The sequence below is a fragment of the Triturus cristatus genome, chromosome 12 (assembly GCF_964204655.1).
Source record: "Triturus cristatus chromosome 12, aTriCri1.1, whole genome shotgun sequence".
Taxonomy (NCBI): domain Eukaryota; kingdom Metazoa; phylum Chordata; class Amphibia; order Caudata; family Salamandridae; genus Triturus; species Triturus cristatus.
The window spans coordinates 179,254,034-179,279,880 of record NC_140595.1 but is presented as its reverse complement, the minus strand read 5'-3'; the positions used below and the strand labels follow the sequence as shown (position 1 = coordinate 179,279,880).

Sequence of the window (25,847 nt, the reverse complement as noted above, 5' to 3'; positions counted from 1 at the left end):
AGGTTTCAGCACAGTTTTTAGGGAAGGAACATAGGCCCTGGGCACCTGATTGGCAGGGCCCAGGGCACACTCAGTCAAAGTACATTCAGCAATTCAGCAAAAAGTGGGGGCATACCATGCAAGAAAGATGGCACTTTCTCACCGGTGTACACCGAGAGACTGCTTCCCATGCCCTGCTCTCGGCCCTGGCAAAGAAGCCTACTAAGCCTTCAGGCGACTCTGGCTCGAGTCAGCCTTCCCTCTGTGCCGAAACACACTCACCGGCACCGATAAAGAAGCCGTCCTCCTCCTCCTCATCCATGCCGACTGCTGCTTCCACATCTAAGCACTCTGCACCGAAGACGAGCACAGACTCCTCGACACCGAAACACTCGGAGCCGAGCAAAAACTACCTCCAAGGGACTCGCATGCTCCGGAGCCGAAAAAAGGCCTCGGAACCGAAGAAACAACCGGTTCCAACGGCCACAGAGACTGTAAAAACCCAAGGTTCGAAACAGAGTACAGAACCGCTACTAAGCCGGCTCCGAAAAAACCTCCGGAACCGAAACTGTCGGCGCCGAGGGATCTGCCTCCTACAGAAGAACTGTTTATACCAGATCCAACTCAAAATATTCTTACAAGGGATCCTAAAACTGGTCACTTGACTCTTAGCTCCAAGAAAAGACCACTGGATAAGTCTGCACCGGCTCCACCCCTCAAAAGAGGGACATTGCCACCTCTCCTCTAAGGATCCCTCCTCCTCCTCCTCCCCCACCACACCACTCGTCTACACCATCCCCTACTCCAGTGGATGATGATGACTATAACACCTCTAATGACATTGGGGGGGGGGGGGGGGTGCGGACGATAAGCCACTAGGGGACCCTAGTCCACCTGCTTCCCCAGACCCCTGGGATGACTATAACACTCCAGATGTCCCTAACGTCCCACAGCATGACATCTACCCTTCCAGCCCTTCCCCACCAGAGGACACCATGGGCTTTATCCAGCTCGTCCATAGAGCTGCCCACTACCACGGGGTTGAACTACACTACACTACTAAACTACAGGATTTTCTTATGGACACTTTTGATAACACACTAGTCCACCTCAATTCTACCCATGCTTAATGGGGTCATCAAGCATGCCCCAGACGTCTTCAAAGATCCTGTTAGATCTCGAGTCATTAACCCCAGGATCGAGGAAAAAATATAAGGCTGCCCCTACTGACCCAGCTTACATTAAGGGCCCTGCACCACTAGACTCCCTCGTAGTCTCGAATGCTAGAAAGAGGGCCAATTCTCAGACGTCAGGGGATGCCCCACCTCCAGATAAGGAGTCTAAACTCTTGGACGCCTCTGGCAAGAGTACAGCGTTGCAAGCAGCAAACATCTGGCGCTGTGCCAACACTCAGGCGCCATTAGCTAGGTATGGTAGGGAACATTATGATTAACTTGAGTCCCTAATGCAACACCTCCCAGAGAGATATAAAAATAGGGTCAATTAACTCATAAAAGAGGCTAAGGTTATCACCAACACCTCCATCCATTGTGCCCTAGACGTATCAGATACCGCTTCAAGGGCAATAAAAACAAGTGTCCTTTTGCGTAGACATGCCTGGTTACGCATTTCAGGTTTTAAATCTGAAGTCCAAAGTTCCATCCTCAACCAACCATTTGATCAGAAACACCTATTTGGCCCTAACGTAGACCTATCCCTTGAAAAAGGATACGGACACAGCAAAATCTATGGGAGCCTTGCAGTCGCAAGCTCCTAGACGTTACTTTTGTCGCTCATTGTACAAAAGCACCCGAAGAGGCTACACCTCAGATAGCGCCTCCACTTCTTACAAAGCTCCCACCCAGTCCACCTTCACCAGAGGTTACCAGAGAGGAGGCTACAGGGGCAACAATAACAAAGGCATATGCAAAACCAACAACACCCGCTCTGCCTCCACCCCTACCCAATGACTTCCCTTCACTTCCCCCAGACCATTCCACTCCAGTCGGGGGAAGACTACAACAGTTCCTGTCTGGGTGCAACAAATAATTCAATCTGGTTACGGACTCGAACTTAACTCTACCTCCCCAAACATACCAGCCGAACAGCGTCCAATGTCACACGAACATCTATCTGAAAGAAACACGTTAGTTAGATTCCTCACCTTAGAATATCCCCAGGCGTCAGGCTGGATCCGGAAAGATTTTTCGTTAGCAATACCCCTTGCGCGTCGCTAGGTGTCTGCGGCTCCACGTCTGTCGTCGGCGTCAAGCGCCGGAATGACGTCGTCTGAGTACTTAGACGCCGCCCTCGCGCGCTGACATCAGTTCTTCTTTTTTCCGTGCCAGACAGCGCCGATCCGGGAAGAGTTTACCCCTTTAGTCACTTTTTAACAAACTTTTTGGACTATTTTGTCTACTCGACTCGAACTGGTGCCGGTAGGATGCCTGGGTTTAAAGCCTGTGACTCCTGTCACCGACTGATGTCGGTGACGGACCACCACCGCCGGTGCCTTTTCTGCCTGGGGGCAGACCACGATGCAGAATCATGCCTCGACTGCCAGGCCTTGACCTCGAAAGCTAGGCGGGAGCGGTCCCGCAAGCTTCTCGAGCTCCGACACTCTGCTCTGCGCCGTTCACGGTCCCGGTCCAGGAGGAGGTTGAAGGACCAGTTGCGGAGCCGCAATCACTGCTCATCGGGTTCCAAGTCTTTGGGTAAGTCGAAGCATGCTAAGAAGTCCAAGAGACGACACCGCTCTTAGGACTCCCCTCGCCGGTCGCGCGACTCGGTCGAGGGTCCTGGTGGTACCACCCCCGCGGCTCCGCCGAAGCTGCAGGAACCGCGTCCGTCCGCATACCCACCGGTCCCTGGGACTGACGTGACTCCGGCGGAGATAAGTGCCTTCCTCTCGGCCATGAGGGGACTGGCTCCGACGCCTGCCAGCCCGCCTTCGGGCCCCGCAGGCTCGACAGGGCGACCTAGCGAGCCCGCGGCTCCGGCGTCGTCGTCTACTTCGGTCCTGACGCCGCAGGTCCCCGTGGGATCCAGGCCTGGATCTGTCGGTGCCGGTCGACCTCACGACTCCTCCTCCTCCGCCGACACCGGTTCCACCCCCGGCGCCGTCTCCGGACGACGCCGTTCCCCAGTTCAGTCCGGGCCCGGCACCGCAGCCGATGGATGACAATTTCATCTACCATCCGGCTCCGATTATTCCCCCTGTTTGTCAGGAATAGGATGACGGGGGGGACTGGGTGGGGTCTAAGGACCCTCTGGCCATGCAGGCCAACTTATCTCAGGACTGGGCAGATGAGCTGGGGAATGCCAGTGGTCTGGACACCTCCCCGGACACTGGTTTCATCTCTCCTCCAACTGTGGCTTTGGAGGAAGGTGCTGCATTTTCTGTGGTGCTGCTGATCGGAACGTGGCCCGGCGCCACCGCCCTGCTCCGGGCAACCCCAGTTTTCTGTCCCAACACCCCACGCCCAAGAGCCTGGTTATGCAGGCCTCTACTTCCCAATCCTCCTTCCCGTCCGCTCCCCCGGATCGGGAATCCAAGAGGCTAGAGCAGTTCGGTAAGAAGCTGTTCTCTTCCCTTAGTTTGGGACTGCGGTCCTTGAACACTGCTTGCCTCTTGGACCGTTATTCTTACTCTGTGGGATACGGTGGAGGACGTGCTGCCCCAGTGTCCGGAGGAGGCCTGAACGCGGCTCGCCCAGGCTCTTGCCGACGGGCGGGATGCAGCACGACATGCTTTCGATGTGGACTAGACACTACGGACTCGCTGGGTAGGGCGATGTCAACCACGGAGGCGCTCCGCCGCCACGCCTAGGTGCAGTCCACTTCTTTCTCAGGGGATGTCCAGAGCACTCTCATGGAAATGCCCTTTGATGGCACTCGCCTTTTTGGCGAGAAGGCGGATAGTGCGCTGGTGCGCTTCAAGGACTCCCTGGCTACGGCCAAGTCCTTGGGCCTCTCTGGGCCACGACCGCAAACTTCCGCCTTTCGTGGCCAAGGAAGGGGCGCCCACTCACGTCCGCCGTGCCACCGGCCGCAAACCCAATCTGCACGCGGTCGCGGACGTGGATTCCGCTGAGGCGGTACCGGGGGTCAATGTGTCGGGCAGTCCACATCAACCCCGGCAGCACCCGCCTCAAAGCCCTCCTTGTCCGTGCATTCAGGCCGATTCCACGCCAGTGGGAGGCAGTTCGCCATCACCTGCTCCACTGGCGTTCCATCACATCGGACAGGTGGGTGCTGCAAATCGTCCGAAGGGGCTACTCACTCCCCTTCGAGACGACCCCTCCAGCCATGCCACCGCATGTCGGGGGATCACTTGAATCTTCTACGGGAGGAAGTTGCAGCCCTCTTGGCTCTTGCCGTCGAGTGTGTTCCTGGTCCAGAAGTAGATCGTGGTTGCTATTCCAACTACTTTCTGGTTCCCAATAAGGGCAAAGGGGGCCTACGCCCTATCTTGGACCTCAGGAGCGTCAACGCCTTCCTCCGGAAGGAACGGTTAAAGATGCTTACCCTAGTTCAGGTTCTGGCTGCCCTGGATCCAGGAGACTGGATGGTAGCGTTGGACTTGCAGGACGCTTATTTTCACATTCCCGTCCTGCCGGCCCACCAACGTTACCTGCGGTTCACGGTGGGTCAGGAGCATTTTCAGTTCACGGTGCTCTTCTTCGGCCTCACCAGTGCCCCTTGGGTGTTCACGAAAGTGATGGCGGTGGTCGCAGCTCATCTGCGCAGATCAAGGGTTCCAGTCTTCCCCTATCTCGACGACTGGCTGTTGAAGGCGGGCTCGCCCCAGCAAGTCGTCTCCCACCTCCAGACTACGGCCGACCTCCTGCATTTGCTGGGGTTCTCCATCAACGTGCAGCAGTCGCATCCGAGTCCCTCCTTTTCATCGGGTCGGTTCTGGACTTGGCGCAGTTCCGGGCTTATCCTCCGGAGCAGCGGGTCCGGGATATTCAGGCTCTGATTCCTATCTTTCAGCCTCTATCCCGGGTTTTTGTTCGGTTGGTGCTGCGGCTTCTGGCTCTGATGGCCTCCTGCATCCTGTTAGTGCATCATGCCAGGTGGCGAATGCGGGCTCTGCAGTGGGACCTGAAGTTTCAGTGGGCCCAGCATCAAGGCAACCTGTCGGACCATTTCTTGATCTCGGAGGGCACTGCAAAACAGTTGCAGTGGTGGCTCACGAACCGCGATTGGGTCAGCGGCAGATCCCTCTCCCTACCCCACCCGGAGCACGTAGTGGTGAAGGATGCGTCCCTCCTGGGATGGGGGGGCCACATGGGGGAGGCGGAGATCAGAGGACTCCTTTTGAGGCTGAGAGCGATCCGACTTGCACTGAAGACATTCCTTCCCGTTGTCCGGGGAAGTGTGGTGCAGGTGTTCACGGACAACACCACCGCCATGTGGTATTGCAACAAACAGGGCGGGGTGGGTTCGTGGACCCTTTGTCAGGAGGCTCTGCGCTTCTGGACATGGCTGGAACAACAAGGCATCACCATGGTAGTTCAACATCTGGCGGGCTCACTGAACCCCAGAGCAGACAAACTCAGCCGCCGGTGCATTATGGATCACGAATGGCGTCTCAACTCGGACGTGGCGCAAGGCCTCTTTCGGCAGTGGGGAGAGCCTTGGTTAGATCTATTCGCCACCAAAGAGAACACGCAATGTCAGCAGTTCTGTGCGTTGGAGTTTCCAAGGCGGCACTCGCTCAGGGACGCTTTTCGTCGCAAGTGGAGTTGCGGTCTGTTGTACGCCTTTCCGCCTATACCACTTCTAACCAGAGTGCTGAAGAAGATCAGGCACGACCGGGCCCAAGTCATCTTGGTGGCTCCGGATTGGGCACGAAGGTACTGGTATCCCGAGCTACTCAGTATGTCAATCGATCCCCCGACACGACTGCCTCTTCAGGAGGACCTTCTGTCGCAGCAGCAGGGGACGGTCCTCCACCTGAACCTGTCCAGTCTCCACCTCCATGCGTGGAGATTGAGCGGCGACAGTTGATGCCATTTGACTTGCCTTTTGAAGTCTGCGATGTGATTCTGGCAGCCAGGCGTCCCTCCACTAAAACGGTATACGCCTGTAGGTGGAACAAATTTGTGGCATGGTGCACAGCAAAGGCTGTGGATCCCCTTTCCGCCCCTCTTTCTGAGGTTCTCCTCTTCCTCCTTTTTTTTGCCCAGCAGGGCTCTGCTCTGGGCACTCTTAAAGGTTATCTTTCTGCTATCTCTGCCTTCCTTCAGCTTGCTGATCAGCCTTCTCTCTTCAAATCCCCTGTTGTTTCTCGATTCCTTAAGGGTATTACTCACATGTTTCCTCCTGTCCCTTTCGTAATGCCTCAGTGGGATTTGAATCTTGTTTTGACATATCTGATGTGCGCTCCCTTTGAGCCACTTCATAATTGTCCTCTTCGTCTGTTGACGCTTAAGACTGCTTTCCTGGTAGCCATCACCTCTGCTAGAAGGGTGAGTGAGCTCCGGGCTCTCTCTTCTAAGCCTCCTTTCCTTTCTATCCATCCGAACATGGTTGTGCTCCGCATACTCCCTTCCTTCCTAAGGTTGTGACTGCCTTTCACATCGGGCAGTCTTTTACGCTGCCCACCTTCTTTCCGCCTCCACATCCCTCGAAAGAGGAAGAGAGGCTCCACCGTCTGGACCCAAAACGTGCGCGCTCCTATCTGGACCGCACAAAACAGTTCCGGGTGGATGACCAACTCTTCGTTGGCTACGTGGGCGGGCGGTGCGCAAGCGGACTATCTCTCGGTGGGTCGTTTTGTTCATCAAAGCTTGTTACTCCTTAGCTAAAAAGGAACCTCCTGTTGGGCTGAGGGCCCATTCCACTCGGGCCACGGCGACGACTGTCCTTGGTCGGGGAGTCCCCTTGCAGGACATTTGTCAGGCAGCAACGTGGGCCTCGCTGCACATGTTTGCCAAGCATTATTGCCTGGACAGCCAAGTCCGGAGAGACGGCTTCTTTGGCCGTTCTGTTCTCCAGGACTTTCTGGTGTGATCTTGGTTCGCAGACCCACCACCGGGGTTGGTATTGCTGGGGTATCTATTCTAAGGTGAGGAATCTAACTAACGTGTTTCTTTCAGATGAACAAGTTACTTACCTTCGGTAACGATGTATCTGTAAGAAACATTAGTTAGTTAGATTCCTCACCGACCCACCCATCCTCCCCGTTCTGCAAACCGACATCTAGGGTTAAGGTTATCCTTTTCAGGGTCCTTGACTTTTTTGGCACCAGTGTCGGTCTCTTGCATGGCTCTGCGTTCCTGGCGCGGACAGCTGTGTAGAAGAACTGACGTCAGTGCGCGAAGGGGGCGTCTAAGTACTCCGACGTCATTCCGGCGCATGACGCCGACGACTGACGCGGAGCCGCAGACGACGCCTAGCAACGCGCAAGGGGTATTGCTGACGAAAAATCTTTCCAGATCCAGCCTGACGCCTGGGGATATTCTAAGGTGAGGAATTTAACTAACTGTTTCTTACAGATACATAGTTACCGAAGGTAAGTAACTTGTTCGTCACTGCTAAAGCCCAAGGTAATCTCCTTACTTCAAAAAGGTGCAATAGAACTCGTTCACCTGCACCAGCAAATCACGGGAGTTTACTCCCTGTAAATTCTCATTCCAAAGAAGGATGGCTCTCTGAGACCTATTCTAGACCACAGACCCCTAAACCTATACATTCACTCAGACTATTTCCACATGGTCACACTTCAGCAGGTCCTTCCTCTTCTTTCACAGGGCGACTTCCTTGCTACCCTAGATCTCAAGCACGCCTACTTTCATATTCCCATTCATGCGGCTCACAGGAAGTATCTCAGATTTGTCGTGGACGGGAACCACTATCAATTCAAAGTACTCCCATTCGGAGTCACAACAGCACCACGGGTATTCACCAAGTGCCTAGCAGTAGTGGCAGCCCACTTAAGAAGACAGCACATTCACGTCTTCCCATATCTCGACGACTGGCTCATAAAAGCCAGCTCATACAACTAGTGTGTACAACACACTCACGCCACTATCCAACTACTCCACAACCTAGGGTTCACAGTAAACCACCCCTAGTCTCACCTTTAACCCTCCCACATACAACAGTACCTAGGTGCCACAATTAACACCAACAGCACTAGCCTATCCCAGTCCAGCCAGAATAGCAAGCATGCAGGCTCTCCTCACCAAATTTCTGCCGCAACACTCTCTTCCAGCTAGAGTGTTCATGCAACTCATAGGGATGATGGCCTCTTGCATATTTATAGTGCCTCACGGAAGACCCCAGATGCGTCCTCTTCAAGAGTGCTTAGCACGCCAATGGAACCAGGCTCAAGGTCAGCTAACAGATCTGGTGTTGGTAGACGGTCGCACTCATCGCTCTCTGCAGTGGTGGAACACCAAGAACCTTTCCAAAGGGCGACCGTTCCTAGAGGCAGTTCCTCAAATAGACATGACCGAGGACGCATCGCTCTCCGGCAGGGGAGCTCACCTACTACATCTCACTATGAAGGGCAGGTGGACACCAACAAAAGTTACTCCACATCAACCACCTGGATTTACTAGCCATATTCCTAGCATTTAAAGCATTCCAAAGGCAAATACCAGGCAAAGCTGTCTTGGTCCGCACGGACAATGACAGCCATGTACTATATCCATAAACAAGGCGGGACACACTCTCGGCAGCTCTCCCAGCTAGCACAGAGCATATGGAGATGAGCTATACCTCAAAATATTTTTCTCCTAGCCCAACATGTCCCAGGAGTCCAAAACACCATTGCAGATCTGTTAAGTCATCAAACGCAACAGATCCACCAGTGGGAACTTCATCCGCAGGTTCTTCAACAGTTCTTTCAAATGTGGGGGCAACCACAGATGGACCTCTTCGCCACCCACGAAAACTCAAATGCCCAAGCTTCGCTGCCAGATATTCACACCCATTGTCCAAAGGCAATGCGATATGGATGAACTGGTCAGGCAGATTTGCGTACGCTTTTCCACCTCTCTCACTCATTCCACTGATGGTGCGCAAACTACAGCAACAGTCACTGACTCTTATTCTAGTTGCTCCAACTTGGGCCAGACAACCGTGGTACACCACATTGCTGGAACTGTCCGTAGTCCCGCACCAAAAATTACACCTCAGACCACGCCTCTTAACCCAGAACCATGGAGAGATCAGACACCCGGACCCAGCTCAGCTCAACCTTGCGATCTGGCTCCTGAGGTCTTAGAAATCGGTCACCTTAACCTTCCCCCTGACTGTATGAACGTCATTAAAGAAGCTAGACGTCCCACCACTAGAGCCTGCTATGCTGCCAAGTGGAAACGTTTTGTGATATATTGCCTTAACAATAACATCAATCCCCTAGACGTGTCTATCCAACACATCATAGGTTACTTACTACACCTCCAAAGATGCAACTTAGCCTACACGTCTATTAGGCTACATCTTGCTGCCATCGCGGCATACCTACAAAATAGACAGTATCTATCACTTTTCAGAGTACCTGCTATAAAAGCCTTTATAGAAGGCCTCAAAAGAATAATTCCTCCCAGAGTACCACCATCACCTGTGTGGAATTTGAACATCGTTCTCACACATCTGATGGGTCCTCCCTTTGAACCTCTACATAAATGTGAGCTTCAATTCCTAACATGGAAAGTTGCGTTCCTAGTGGCCATTACTTCTCTACGGCGAGTTAGTCAGCTACAAGCACTAACTATTCAGGAACCTTTTCTGCAAATCCATCATAATGTTGTTGTACGAACAAATCCTAAATTCCTTCCTAAAGTCATTTCTCCCTTCCACCTCAGTCTGTAGAGTTGCCCGTATTTTTCTCGTAACCACAGACGGTCGCAGAAAGAGCTCTTCATACTTTAGATGTTAAAAGAGCATTGCTATATTACATCGAGAGAACACAACCCTTTCGTAAGACAAAACTGTTCGTGTCTTTCTCACCACCACTTAAAGGCAACACCATATCAAAATCGGGGATAGCTCGATGAATTGTTAAATGTATACAAATTTGCTACCACAAAGCAAAACATACTTTATCTGTTCCCCCTAAAGCCCACTCTACACGAAAGATAGGGGCTTCCATGGCATTTTTAGGGAACATTCCCTTAGATGACATCTGCAGAGCAGCTACATGGTCTACACCGCACACATTCACAAAACACTGTTGTGTAGATGTGCAAACAAAACAAGCTAGTGTGGGCCAGGCTGTACTCAAAACATTATTTCAAACTACTGCAATAGATACTGGTGGTCGTCGCTAAGTAGGGGTACTGCTATACAATCAATGCATAGTGTGTAATCTGCAGCTCATATACCTTGAACGGAATATGCTACTTACCAGTTTGCTCCTGTTCTTGGCATGTAGAGCTGCAGATCTGCACACTATGCATAGATCGCCATCTGGTGTTGGGCCCGGATGATCAGAATGTCGAACAGGTCCCGAATCTGGATACAGAATGGGACGAATATATCATTCCGGATTCTGCTTCGCCATCACCGGATCCTATAGATTCTCCTCCAGCAGACATCGGAGGTTTCCATAATCTTACGTAAAGAGCTTCCAAGAGGTTTGGCCTTCCCATTCCAATTGTACAATCGGAGTAATTTCTTTATGATTTTAAGGAGCCTTACAGAAAGTCCATGCGTTCCATCCTGATTGTGGAGCATGTATGGAGTGAGGGAATAAAGGTGATGCAGTCTCCAGCTACCGTCATCCCTGTTCTTGCGCGGCTAGAGAAAAAATATAAGGCTCCTGACAATAGTCCCGCTTGCCTGGTTGGTCAACCGAAGCCGGATTCTGTTATCTCGCAGGCGGCTCCACGAAAATCAAAGAATCCATTGGCACCCCTTACCACACCACCGGATAAGGAGGGGTAGGCGCCTAGACAATGTGGGGAAAAGGTTTTCCTCTGTCCAGCCTCCTTGTTAGGATATGTATGAAAAACAAGGGGACCCCACACGAATGTGACCTACGGACTGCTGCCAGCGCGTTCTTGCTGTGATTCATTCATCCCTGAATTATCCACCGTTCAAAAACCCCCGGTTTTACTACAAGCATTGGGTTAGGTACACGCCGCAGAATACGGACTACTGCCAACGGCTGTCCTCACGCGATATACTCGCACTCCTCAAATTTCTCCCTACAATACCCCTGGGACGGTTGAGTCCCCCTTGTGTCCCGCTGTCCGCACGGGCCTCCTCCAGGACTTTGGGACCTTCGGCCAACTCTGCCCGCCTCAGATGTGTTTGCTACAAATTCGCGTAATTTTACGTGCTCGCACTTACATTGTCCTGATGATGATCTTGAATCACTAAGATCGAAACGCCGTCGACTACAATTTCAAAGTTCCCTAACATTGTCTAAACCACTTGGGTTCTCTTTGACATGTTTTCAATGCGATGAAAAGTTTTTGTCACTAAGCACTTCACGCACCCTCACTTGTGTATGTGTGAGCACTGTATATTCTTCTTGAAATGCAAAAATGACAAACGGAAGCTACTCCATTTTATGATGTTTAATAAAATGTGACGTCTTCCTTTACTCTTCTGTGTCCTTGCATACGTTGCTTATTTTGATCTAATTGTGTTCAATATATCCCTAAATATAATTGAATTTTCCTTAAATCACTAACTGTAGCCTTGCTACTCGAGGATCTCTGACCTCACCAGACCATTGTCCTTTTGAACCAGCCTCCTCGTTAGAGCTGCCAATGCACTAGCAATTTTGGGACGATATGCTCGCCAAATGTGGTGTGATTTATCTCCATTTTTGGATCAGATGGTTCCAAGGCTGATGCGAAGAAGATCCTGGAGGAAGGAGAGCGGTCTTCAGAAATCGATTGCGCAATGGACATTGCCACCACTGCTTTTCGTGCCTTGGCAGGTTCAGCTGTTCTAAGACGGCAAGGCTGGCTTCGGGCTACCTGGTTTCGCCCTGAAGTTCAGAATAAGATCTTAGATTTGCCATTTGATGGGGACATGCTTTTTGGGAAGCATGTGGACGACGCTCTACGGGACATCAAAAAGACACAAACGGCAAGGACTCTGGGGACATTGCAATACCGCAAAGTGCCTTTCCGGGGTGCAAGAGGAAAAGATTTTTCTACATAAAGAGGAGGATACCAACAGCTCTACTCCTCCTATTCACAGTCGTACAAACCTCAGTACTCTCAACGCCAAGGCCATTCAGCGTCTTTCTCTTGCCATCCTTCAAGAGGACAACAGGGGCGTCAGAGGAGAGATACCTCTAAATGCCAAAGTGGCTTCCCGGCTCTGCCTACTGTTCCTTCACCCCCAGTAACATCAGTGGGGGGGTGGTAGAATATCACAATATCTCCACGGCTGGAAGATCATAACATCAGATCGGTGGGTCCTCTATCATCCGCTTTGGCCACACATTAGTTTCAACACCTCCCACCTTCCAGAGCCCCTCGCGCCACCGAATCAAAACATCTACATCTTCTATGTCTCGAAGCTCATCAACTGCTCATCAAAGGAGTGATAGAGCCAGTACCTCTATCCCAACGAGGAGAAGTGTTCTATTCCAGGTTTTTCCTGGTTCGCAAGACGGCGGAAAAATGGAGCCCTATCTTAGACCTGAGGGAGCTCAACATCCATCTCATAAAACTCGTTTCGGATGGTATCTCTTCAGGATATCTTGCGTCTCCTGAATCCAGGCGATTACATGGCAACTCTGGATCTCGAGGACTCGTACTTCCATGTTCCTCTCCACCCAGCCCACAGGAGATTTCTATGCTTCACAGTAGCCAAGAGCCACTTTCAGTTCAAGGTCCTGCCTTTTGGACTCATATCCGCTCCGCGGATATTCACAAAGGTATTGGCCCCAGCTGCAGCGTTTCTCAGAAAAGTCTCTCTACAGGTTTTTCCCTACCTGGACGATTGGTTGATAAAAGCTCCATCTTCTCAAGCAACTACAAGGGCAGTCGAAAGTTGCATTTAGCTTTTCAATCATCTGTGTCTTCAGATCAACAAAGAAAAGTCAGTCCTTCTGCCATCCAGGTCGGTCAAGTTTCCAGGGTCCATTCTGGATACAACTTGTTGCAAAGCTTTCCCATCAGAGGAAAGACAGAAAAGGCTGATTCTTTCCGCCCGTCAATTGCAAAGAAGACCATCTGTCTGTACAAATCTCTTCTAGGATCGATTTCATCCTGCATTCCCTTAATTCCGCATTCCAGACTTCGTATGTGCCCCTTACAAGGGCAACTGGACATGCAATGGCGCCAGGCACGTTCGACGACCAGATAAGTCACTAGTCTTATGAGAGAGGCGGTCAACTGGTGGACAATCAAAGACAATATCTCAAAAGGTCTCACTTTCAAGGTTGCTCCAGCTCCTTTGATACTGACCGCGGATGCCACGCTGGAAGGCTGGGGAGCGGGTTTGCAAGACCTTCAAGAAAGCGGTCACTGGACACCCGAACAGCGCACTCTCCACATCAATCTTTTAGAGCTCAAGGCGATTCATTTGGCTTTACAGGCTTTCCTTCCGAGGATTCGGAACTCCACCATCTTGGTCCTTACAGACAACACAACGGCCATGCATTATGTGAACAAACAAGGTGGAACGAGATCTCAACTTCTTTCCAAGGAGGCCCAAGAGATCTGGGAATGGGCAATTCTTCAAAAAATCACTCTCTCAGCAGAACATCTTCCAGGTACCCTCAACACGACATCAGATACATTGAGTCGTCTGAAATCGGTCTGTCACGAGTGGGAGCTGGATCAGGACACGCTCGACAGTGTTTTCGCACATTGGGGCACTCCGTCCATAGACTTGTTTGCTACCCCAGACAACAGGAAATGGAGGTTTTATGCAAGCATGGATCACCATCGAGGATAGTTGGGGAATGCGCTTTCGATGGCCTGGTCAGGCGCATTTGTTTTCGCCTTTCCGCCAATTTCCCTGATTCCAAGATTTCTCAGACTCCAAACGGAACCCTGCACAATGATTCTAATAGCACCGGCGTGGCCCCGCCAGTTCGGGTTCAGAGCTTCTCCTACTCTCTCAAGATCAGCCGGTTCACCTCTGTCCCATTCCTTCTCTATCGACAATGTCCCACGGCCAAGTAGTGCATCCGGATCCGAGCTCACTTCAGTTGACAGCGTGGCTCCTGAGCACCGAAAATTCCAGAATTTAAATATTCCTCAAGAATGTAAAGAGGTTTAAGCTCAAGCCCGTGCACCAAGTACAAATAAGACCTATTGCTCAAAATGGAAACGTTTCTGTTCGTGGTGCCACCGAGAAAACCTTCATCCGTTCTCTTCTGCTCCTCATCAAATATTGCCCTACATTCTATCTCTGGCCAAGTCAGGTCTTGCACATTCTTCCATCAAGGTACACCTGTCGGCCATCTCTAGATTCAGACGGACAGCCTCTGGCCCTTCCCTCTGGTCTTCAAGGATTGTCAAACAATTCTTGAAAGGACTCGTTAAGAGTTTTCTCTCCAGTTCGACCTCCACCTCCAATGTGGCAACTCAACTTGGATCTTGCTCATCCTATGAGACCTCCGTTTGAGCCTATTCATAGAGCGGATCTTAAATTTCTGTCATGGAAAGTGGCCCTCCTTCTAGCCTTAACGTCGGCCAGGAGAGTTGGAGAACTTCAAGCTCTCACGATTAAGGAACCTTTTTTACAGTTCAAAAACGACACTCTGATTCTAAGAACGCATCCGAAATTTATTCCAAAGGTCCCTTCGGATTTCCATTTGAATGAACCTGTTGTAAAATCTTTTTTCCCTCGACCTGCGACTCCAGCATAAAGGTCTCTTCATTCCTTCGATGTCCAGAGATGTCAGAAGTTTTATCTTCAGCGCACAAAGGATTTCAGGAAAACTACGCAACTTTGTCGCTTTTAGTGCTCCTCGAAAGGGTTTTCCCCTTTCAAAGCAAGGAATTTCTCGTTGGATTGCCAGCGCAATTCACTACTGTCACCAAGCGGCGGGTAAGCCGCTATAAGGACGTGTTCGGGCTCACTCCACAAGATCAGTTTCATCATCTGCTGCCCTCTAAGCTGGAGTTCCTATCAAGGACATATGTAGGGCAGCTACATGGAGCAGTGCCCATACTTTCATAAAGCACTACTGCTTGGACTCTTCCACACGGAGTGAGGCGGCAGTGGGACAAGCAGTCCTGAGGAATCTCTTCCAATAAGTGGTGAGCTTTCCCTTCTATCCCTCCTTCCTGTTATTGCACATTTTGTATCTGGTAATATTTACTGACTGTTTCAATGTCTGTTTACTTCTTATGAAAGTATGGATACAGTTATTTCAGTATTTGTCACAAAATGTGGTTTATTGCGAACTGCTAGCTACTCTGATACAAGCTATGGGAATCTATGAAAGTTCCAATACTGGAGTAAGAAAACAAGTTACTTACCTGTAACTTTGGTTCTCCAGTATTGGTAACTTTCATTCCCATGCGCCCACCCTACGCCCCTGGGAAAGCTTCAGCAAATGTGGTTACTGTTACACACCGGCTACGAAAATCTGAGGCTCTCTTAGGCAGGTTCTAGGGGGTGAGGCTAATCTGATTGGTTGTTACATGTTTTTTGGTCTCTTTTACAAAAAGAGGGGGATATGCTACAAAATGAGATGAGGCCTAGGCCTTTCTTTCTCTTTTGTACCTACTGCTATGTTATTTTTTTATTTACCGAGGATCCAATTCCGACAACGGGGAATGATACAAGCTATGGGAATCTATGAAAGTTACCAGTACTGGAGAACCAAAGTTACAGGAAAGTAACTTGTTTTCATACAAACCATTGGCCTAGAGTTCAGTTCTTGAGTGTGTAAGACCATTTGCTGACTGAGTGTGTACAACAAATGCTTTACACTGTCTTCTGATACTGTCTTACTGCTCGGCCAAGCTACCACTTTAGAGAGTAAGGTTATATCTAAGTTTAGCCTCTGCCAAACCTCTGGGGACTGTGGACTCTGTGCACACTGAACCTTACTTTGGTGCAGTATATACACAGAGCCTCTTTCTTACAGACACCATAACTCTTACTCAAGCAGTTGGAATCTCAAAATGATGGTTGCAACAGTCCTCTTTTGAAAGGAGTGCTCTTCCACCAGGAACTCTCCAAACAAACTATTGTCACAGATGCGTCCCTTTAGGGCTGGGGTGCTCACATGGGATCTCTTCAGGTCCAGGGAATGTGTCCGGAAATTGAGAATACTTACCACATCAGCATGTTAGAACTCAGAGCTGTACATCTGGCTCTCAAAGCGTTCTTCCCCTCCATAGCCACACTCCCTGTTGATTCAGATGGACAACACCACTACAATGTACTACCTGAACAAACTGGGAGGGACCAGATCCAGACCCCTGTCGCCGGAGGCTCAAGCAATTTGAAAATGGCTACTGGTGAGGAACATGTCCAAATCACCACCTAGCACTTAACCTCACTTCACACACCAAAAAAACGCTCCGCTGTAGTCAGGCATTGAAGTACAGCTGGGTTGTACTAGACAGCCCACCTGGGACCCCAATGATGGAGCATGCCACAATTTAGGTTGGTGGGTGAGGGGTCTTCTTACAAATCCATTGGATGTCTGTACTCCGCAACATCATATTAGGTCGATACAAGTGGCAACACTTATCTATGGGTTTGTCCACATTGTTCATAGTTTGAGGAGTATACCCCTGGAAGATAACGAGGATTACATTTAAGTGACTTATCTATCATGGGTCCGGATTGCCTTGTAGACCTCGTGGTGTTGGGCCACTGTAACTCGGGCTGTGGGCGATGGGTGCAGAGTGGTACAGACTCGTGGATTTGGCCGGAGCCAAAGTCTGTGGGTGAACAAATCCGGCTTTCACATGACACTTTTTTGTGGAAGGCAGGGCAGGTCCTCTGGGTTCTTGAGGTTGCTGGCTGCAGGACACGCCAGAGTTTTGCTTCTGCAGTTTCGAGGTGGGGACTGGCCGGTAGGCTTGGGGGTCTTCCTATTAGCTTCAGCACAGATGTTCAGTCCTTTTCTTGTTGGTCATATCTTGTCTGAGGAGGCAAGGTTCGAGGGTGCCCATAAATACTAGATTTTGGGGAGTCACAGGTAAGTAAATGTTGGGACTAATGAGTCCCTTCCTTGGGGTGGGTACACCCCCTATTATGCCACCCCCCTGTGGGAGGGGCCATATGCCTCACTCTCGTTGGCTGGGTCCCCCATCTGCAAGATGGCGTGGATTGAGAGTTGTACTTCACCTCGCCTCCCCCACCTGAGGGGTGGGGTTAGTAAAGGTGGGCGCACCTCCCTTCCTCACTTGGTTTTCTCGCTGATTTCCCCCGCCCAAAGTGGGGATCTGAACTGGTGTGGGCCAGTTGCTGGAAACAGCAAAAGGCCTGGGGAAGCTCACAAAGGCAGCAAGTTTTTGAAGCTTCCCCTCTGTGGACCCGGCCCATCCTGGGGGAGGAGGCTTGGCTCCTCGTCCCAGCAAGTGCTTGGTTTCAGACCCCTGAGAGCAGCAGGCTCTCGACCCAGGGGTCCAGAAACCTGTCTGGTGGTGGCATGCTGGTGAGCAGCCACTCAGCTTGGACACTAGTGTTCAGCTGTTTTTCAGGGGGCATCTCTAAGATGCCCTCTGTGTGCATTTTTCATTAAATCTCACACCGGCATTGATGTGGGTGTAATGTGCTGAGAAGTTTGATACCAAACTTCCCAGTTCTCAGTAAAGCCATTATGGTACTGTTGAGTTCCTAATGCCAAACTCCCAGCACCATATACTCTTAATTGCATTGCTGCACTTACAATATCTAAGAATTGGCCTAGACACTGTAGGGGTACAGGGCTCATGCACCTGTATCCTCACAACTGGTATAGTGCACCCAGGTAGAGTGGTGGCTGATCTATGCCAGGGCAGTGGGTTGGAGGTATGGCACACAGGTATGTGCTATGTCAACTCTTCACTTTGTTCGGCACCAAAACACGCAGTGTGTAAAGGTACATGTCCTCTAAGGGTGGCACAATAAGTGCTGCAGTCGTTAGAGGCCTTCCCTGGTCATACTGCCCTTGGTACCTGTGGTACAATTTACAAGGAGCTGACCTGTGGCCAGAGTGCCAATTGGGATTTGTTTTCAATGCAGTTTTAGGCAAAGAACATAGGCGCTGGGTAGCTGTTTGGCAGGAGCCCAGGGCACATTGCCAAAGTACATCAGCAGTTCAGCAAAAAATGGGGGCAACCATGCAAAAAGAGGGCACTTTTCTTACAGATGGTCCTGAGCATGCCCTGCCAATAGCTCCTGAAGCTTTTGTTTGGAGGGATGGGACCCCATGGTAATATTTTTAAGTTTGCATAGAGACTTTAGCTTTCTAAATTCCAAGTGAAGATAAGGGGTGAGGCCGAGCTCCTCAACCTGGTTCTCTGTGGCATTGTTATCTTCACTAACAGCTGGGTTCTTATTACGACACATTGTAAAAGAAAAACATCTTGCCCCTAACTAAAGTGAGCTTTTACTTTTCTAAAATTCTAAAAGGAACTTAACGAAGGCCCAAACAACCTTTAGTAATTTGGAAAAATTTGTCAAATTCAAAACTCAGAATTCTAACGTTTACAAGGGACTGACCTGTGGCCAATGAGTGCTAATCGGGTTTTTAATGAAGTTTAGGGAAAGAACATAGGCTCTGGGTACCTGTTTGGTAGGAACCCAGGGCACACTTAGTCAAAGTACATCAGCAGTTTGGGGAAATGTGGGGGCAACCATGCAAAATTGGGCACTTTCTTACAAGGATTGTTGCATTTTTCTGACTTTGCACTAAGTGTTAATTTCTCAAAGAATTACAAAGCATTTCCCAACACTGCAAAGTATATTTATCCTACTATAAAGTATTTTACTGACTTGCAAAAGACTTCTACTGCATTTGAAAAGTATTACTGCTTTTCAAACTGTACTTTTCTGCAACTGAGTTTCTCTTGGTTCAAGAAATAAAAGAAAGTATGTTTTTTTTATACATACAATATGTCTGGCTTCAGTCTGAGGGGTGTGCTATCATTTCTTACCTGAGTGTGTACAATACATTTTTAACACAGCCCTCTGAAAAGCCTAACTGCTCGACCACACAACCACAAATGGAACTTTTAGTATTAACTTATGCCCCTGTAAGTCTCTGGGGGATCCACTGGACTCTGCACACTATACCTCTTTTTGGTATAGTATATACAGAGCCAGCTTCCTACACTACATATCCATATTTTCTTGATCCAGAAGGGGCTTAGAGTGGAGGAATCTTTCCATCAGTATGATAGTTGTTGAAGGTGAGTAATAGTTCTTACAGCACAACAGACTTATTCACCCAAGGAAGAATTGAAAATATGTATATGGCTATTTCTGGACCCAATCACTAGATGGCAGAACAATGCACACCATTTGACTTCAGACAAATTACTATTGTGGTTGAGTGACTAGTTTAATGTGACTGGCGGCCTAGCAAATTAATTGCATGTTAAATGCTTTCTGTATTCTGTTAAATTGTAATATGATCTGTTACTCAAAGACTATAATTTAATTATTGCAGTTGTCTAATTGAGTGCAGAGATGAATACAAGTACAGTGTTGAAGCAGTGGAGCTTTTGATCCGAAATCACCTGGTAAACATGCCACAGTATGACCTTCACCTGGCCCAGGTAAGGGGCGTGCAAGTCAAGTGAGCAGCTGTTCTTGGGGAAATCTAATGTGTCCAAATGTAAGATTTAGCATTGATTTGATCAATCACAAATAGCATCTGCCTCCTAGAGAAGTCACAGCAATTAAAAAAAAAAAAAGCAAGTTTACATAATGGATATTGCAACTGATAAGAATGTAATGGTTCAAAAGGAGGACCTATAATCTTGTTAGGACAAAGTTTCAATTCCATGCTGGGGCAGGTGGAAGTCTTGGGTGAACCATAAGTGTAAGCAAGTATATATTTGTGTACATTTTAATCTGATGAATTGTCCTGTATGGATCAAGAATTGCCTGTACAGCTGCTTCCAAATGCTTGAACTCTATTTATTCATTGAAATATACCAAAGAAACAGTTTGCTTGATTCTGCAATGTGAAAGTTGAGCGAAATCAATGTACTAGCTCCTGCTCCACAGCACTCATAAAAAATAAAAAAAAAATAACTAATTGTTAGAGGCATGAGTGCTGTACATACACGTGTTTTGCATAAGTCTGCCATATAGTGTTGGGTTCGGATGATTACAAGTTGTTTTTGTTCATAGAGGTTTTCTTCGAGTCACGAGGCTGTGTGACTCCTCCTCTTCGGAATACTGTGCATGGTCATAGACTCCATCTTCACTTTGTGTTTTTTATGCCGATGGGTTTGGATGTAGTATCTTGCGCTTCGGTTTGAATCTCCTTCGGTCCGGGATATATATCTCGACGGTATTGTTTCGATTGATATAGTAAACACATCTGAAAGAAACACGTTAGTTAGATTCCTCACCTTAGAATATCCCCAGGCGTCAGACTGGATCCGGAAGATTTTTCGTCAGCAATACCCCTTGCGCGTCGCTAGGCGTCGTCTGCGGCTCCGCGTCCGTCGTCGGCGTCGTGCGCCGGGATGACGCCGCCGGAGTACTTAGACGCCGCCGGAGTACTTAGACGCCGCCGGAGTACTTAGACGCCGCCCTCGCGCGCTGACGTCAGTTCTTCTTTTTTCCGCGCCAGTAAGCGCAGATCCGGGAGAGCTACCCCTTTTAGTCTTTTTTGACTAAATCTTTTTGATCATTTTGATCCTTGTTTGTCGACATCTGGTGCCGGTAGGATGCCTGGGTTCAAGGCTTGCGAGGATTGCCATCGACTGATGTCGGTGACCGATCACCACCGCCGGTGCCTCTACTGTTTAGGCCCCGACCACGACGCGGAGTCGTGCAACGACTGCCAGGCCCTGACTTCGAAGGCTAGGCGGGAGCGGTCCCGCAAGCTTCTCGAGCTTCGCCACTCGGCTCCGCGTCGTGCGCGATCCCGGTCCAGGAGGAGGTCCAAGGATCGCTCGCGGAGCCCTAGCCGACGCCATCGATCGTCCGGCTCCAAGTCGTCGGGTAAGTCCAAACGCTCAAAGAAGTCCAAGAGGCGACACCGCTCTTCGGACTCCCCTCGCCGGTCGCGCGACTCGGCCGATGGTCAGGGTGGTTCCACCCCCGCGGCTCCGGCGGAGCCGCAGGCGCCGCGTCCGCCCCCATACCTTCCGGTCCCTGGGACTGACGCGGCGCCGGCGGAGATCAGTGCCTTCCTCTCGGCCATGAGGAGCCTGGCCCCGCCGTCGACTCCCGCTGGTGCGCCTTCGGGCCCCACGGACTCGACTGGGCGACCTTGCCTGCCGGCGGCTCCGGCCCCGGCCCCGGCGCCGACTCCGGTCTCGACGCCGCAGGTCCCCGCGGGGCCCATGCCTGGGCCCCCGTCGACGCCGGTTGACCTAGTCACTCCTCCACCGGCGCCGGCGAATGAACCACCGACGCCGCCGCCGGCGCACACGCCTACACCTCCGGCGCCGCCGACGCCTTTGGCGCCGACACCGCCCCAGTTTAGCCCTCCTCCGGACCCGGCGCCGCAACGGCGTCGACCGACGCCGCATCCGACGCCGCTTGAGTCCTACCATCTCTACAGTCCGGTTCCGATCGTTTCTCCTGTTTATCAGGAATCGGAAGAAGGGGGCGACTGGGAGGGGTTCCAGGACCCTATGGCTGTTCAGTCACAGCTTTCTCAGGACTGGGCAGATGAACTGGGGGAGGCCAGTGGGCTGGACACCTCGCCAGACACTAGATTCACTTCTCCTCCGACCGTGGCTTCGGAGGAGGGTGCAGCATTTTCTGTGGTGCTGCGCAAGGCGGCCGAGGCCCTTGGGCTCGAGTTGCCTGCCGTGGCTGTGAGGACTAACATCCTCACTGAGGTGCTTCAAACCTCAGCAAGCTCCACTGAGCCTCTGCTGCCGTTCAATGAGGCCCTCACTGACGTTCTGCAGGGCACCTGGTCCAAGCCCTCCACAGTTCCTCCTGTGGATAGGAACGTTGCCAGGCGCCACCGCCCTGCTCCGGGCGACCCCAGTTTCCTGTCCCAACACCCCACCCCCGAGAGTCTGGTTATCCAGGCCTCTACCTCCCAATCCTCCTTCCCGACCGCTCCGCCGGACCGGGATTCCAAGAGACTCGAGCAGTTTGGCAAGAAACTGTTCTCGTCCCTTAGTTTGGGCCTGCGGTCCTTGAATACCGCCTGTCTCTTGGACCGGTATTCCCATTCCCTGTGGGATACGGTGGAGGACGTGCTGCCCCTGTGTCCGGAGGAGGTCCGGACGCGTCTTAACCAGGCTTTGGCCGATGGGAGGGATGCAGCACGGCATGCCATACGATGTGGGCTTGACACCACGGACTCGCTGGGTCGGGCGATTTCCACCACGGTGGCGCTCCGCCGCCACGCCTGGATGCGGTCCACGTCATTTTCCGGGGATGTCCAGAACACCCTCATGGACATGCCCTTTGATGGCACTCGCCTGTTTGGTGAGAAGGCGGACAGTGCGCTGAACCGCTTTAAGGACTCCTGGGCTACGGCCAAGTCCTTGGGCCTCTCGGCTCCGCGGGCGCACACTTCCGCTTTTCGCCCCTTTCGTGGCCAAGGAAGGGGCGCCTCCTCACGTCCGCAAAGCCACCAGCCGCAGAACCAACCTGCGCGCGGTCGCGGACGTGGTTTCCGCCGTGGCGGAAATGGAGGCCGACGTGGTCAGCCCACTTCCACCCCGGCAGCATCCGCCTCAAAGCCCTCCTAGTCCGAGCTTTCAGGCCCATACCACGCCGGTGGGCGGCAGAGTTCGCCATCACCTGCTCCACTGGCGGTCCATAACATCGGACAGGTGGGTGCTGCAAATCGTCCGAAGGGGCTACTCCCTCCCCTTCGAGACGACCCCTCCAGCCATGCCACCGCAGCACCACCGTATCTCGGGGGATCATTTGAATCTTCTCCGCGAGGAAGTTTCGGCTCTCTTGGCCAAGGGGGCCGTCGAGCGCGTTCCGAGTCCAGAAGTGGGTCGTGGTTGTTAATCCCACTACTTTCTGGTTCCCAAGAAGGGCAAGGGGGGCCTACGCCCTATCTTGGACCTCCGGAACGTCAATGCCTTCCTCCGAAAGGAAAGGTTCAAAATGCTAACGTTGGCTCAGGTTCTAGCTGCCCTAGACCCCGGAGACTGGATGGTAGCGTTGGACTTGCAGGACGCATATTTCCATATCCCCGTCCTGCCGGCCCACCGGCGTTACCTGCGGTTCACGGTGGGCCAAGAGCACTTTCAGTTTACCGTGCTCCCCTTCGGCCTCACCAGTGCCCCTCGGGTGTTCACGAAAGTGATGGCGGTGGTCGCAGCTCATCTGCGCAGATCAGGGGTTCCAGTCTTCCCCTATCTCGACGACTGGTTGTTGAAGGCGGGCTCGCCCCAGGCAGTCGTCTCCCACCTTCAGACTACGGCGGATCTCCTGCATTTGCTGGGGTTTTCCATCCACGTGCCGAAGTCACACCTGAGTCCCTCTCAGAAGCTCCTCTTCATCGGAGCGGTTCTCGATTCGGCACAGTTCCGGGTCCATCCACCGTAACAGCGGGTCCGGGATATACAGGCCCTGATTCCCATCTTTCGGCCTCTATCCCGGGTTTCGGTCAGGCTAGTGTTGCGGCTTCTGGGGCTGATGGCCTCCTGCATCCTACTAGTGCATCTCGCCAGGCGGCGCATGCGGGCTCTGCAGTGGGACCTGAAGTTTCAGTGGGCCCAGCATCACGGCAACCTGTCCGACCATGTCTTGATCTCGGAGGGCACTGCACAGCAGTTGCAGTGGTGGCTCACGGACCGCGAGTGGGTCAAGGGCAAGAGCCTCTCCCTTCCCCAACCGGAGCATGTCGTAGTGACGGATGCGTCCCTCCTGGGATGGGGTGGCCATATGGGAGAGGCGGAGATCAGAGGCCTCTGGTCTCCGGCGGAGTCTCGTCTCCACATCAACCTGTTGGAGTTGAGAGCGATCCGGCTTGCACTGAAAGCCTTCCTTCCCTCTGTCAGGGGAAGTGTCGTGCAGGTGTTCACGGACAACACCACCGCCATGTGGTATTGCAACAAACAGGGCGGGGTGGGGTCGTGGACCCTTTGTCAGGAGGCTCTGCGCCTCTGGACATGGCTGGAACACCAGGGCGTCACCCTAGTGGTTCGACATCTGGCGGGCTCTCTGAACGCCAGAGCAGACGAACTCAGCCGCCGGTGCATGATGGATCACGAATGGCATCTGAACTCCGAAGTGGCGCAAGGTCTCTTTCAGCAGTGGGGAGAGCCTTGGTTAGATCTATTCGCCACCGAAGAGAACGCGCAATGTCAGCAGTTCTGCGCGTTGGAATTTCCAAGACGGCACTCGCTCGGCGACGCTTTTCGTCACGAGTGGAGTTGCGGTCTGTTGTACGCCTTTCCGCCTATACCACTTCTGCCCAGAGTGCTGAAGAAGATCAGGCACGACCGGGCCCAGGTCATCTTGGTGGCTCCGGATTGGGCACGAAGATACTGGTATCCCGAGCTACTCAGTATGTTGACCGATCCCCCGATACGTCTGCCCCTTCGGGAGGATCTTCTGTCGCAGCAGCAGGGGACGGTCCTCCACCCGAACCTGTCCAGCCTCCACCTCCATGCGTGGAGATTGAGCGGCGGCAGTTGATGCCATTTGACTTGCCTCCTGAAGTCTGTGATATCATTCTGGCAGCCAGGCGTCCCTCCACAAAGACGGTATACGCCTGCCGGTGGAACAAATTTGTGGCATGGTGCACAGCAAAGGCTGTGGATCCCCTTTCCGCCTCTCTTTCTGAGGTTCTCCTCTTTCTTCTTTCTCTGGCCCGGCAGGGCTCTGCCCTGGGCACCCTGAAAGGTTATCTTGCTGCCATCTCCGCCTTCTTGCGACTTCCTGATCAGCCTTCTCTTTTCAAGTCCCCTGTGGTTACACGCTTTCTCAAAGGCATTACACACACGTTCCCTCCTGTCCCTTTTGTAATGCCTCAGTGGGACTTGAATCTGGTCTTGACATTCTTGATGTGCGCTCCCTTCGAGCCTCTTCACAATTGTCCCCTTCGTCTTCTGACTCTTAAGACTGCTTTTCTGGTAGCCATCACCTCGGCTAGACGGGTGAGTGAGCTCCAGGCTTTATCTTCAAAGCCTCCTTTTCTGTCTGTTCATCCGGACAAGGTTGTCCTTCGGCCTCGTCCTTCCTTTCTTCCTAAAGTGGTGACTCCATTTCATCTTGGGCAGTCTGTCACCTTGCCCACCTTCTTTCCGCCTCCGCATCCTTCCAAAGAGGAAGAGAGGCTCCACCGTCTGGACCCAAAACGTGCGCTCTCCTTTTATCTGGACCGCACAAAACAGTTCCGGGTGGACGACCAGCTTTTTGTTGGGTACGTGGGCGCTAAGAAGGGGAAAGCTGTGCACAAACGGACCATCTCTCGGTGGGTCGTTTTGTGTATCAAAATTTGCTATTCCTTGGCTAAAAAGGACCCTCCTGTTGGGCTGCGCGCCCATTCTACTCGGGCCACGGCGGCTACTACTGCCTTGGGACGGGGAGTCCCTTTGCAGGACATCTGTCAGGCGGCGACGTGGGCTTCGCTACACACGTTTGCCAGGCATTATTGCCTTGACAGCCAAGTCCGGAGGGATGGCTTCTTTGGCCGTTCTGTCCTCCAGGACTTTCTGGTGTGATCTTGGTTCGCAGACCCACCACCGGGGATGGTATTGCTTGGGTATCTATTCCAAGGTGAGGAATCTAACTAACGTGTTTCTTTCAGATGAACAAGTTACTTACCTTCGGTAACGATGTATCTGTAAGAAACATTAGTTAGTTAG

General features: G+C 51.7%; 1 protein-coding gene across 10 annotated transcripts in view; it reads left to right on the top strand.

Annotated features, from left to right (window-relative positions):
• CNOT1 (CCR4-NOT transcription complex subunit 1) overlaps positions 1-25,847 on the top strand; it is a 1,579,387-nt gene that overhangs the window by 1,096,117 nt on the left and 457,423 nt on the right. For all 10 annotated transcript variants that reach the window (XM_085638198.1, XM_085638193.1, XM_085638201.1 and 7 more), the window contains one exon: positions 19,538-19,646. In XM_085638198.1, coding sequence (XP_085494324.1) covers positions 19,538-19,646 — 109 coding nt within the window. The remainder of the gene's footprint in view (positions 1-19,537; positions 19,647-25,847) is intronic.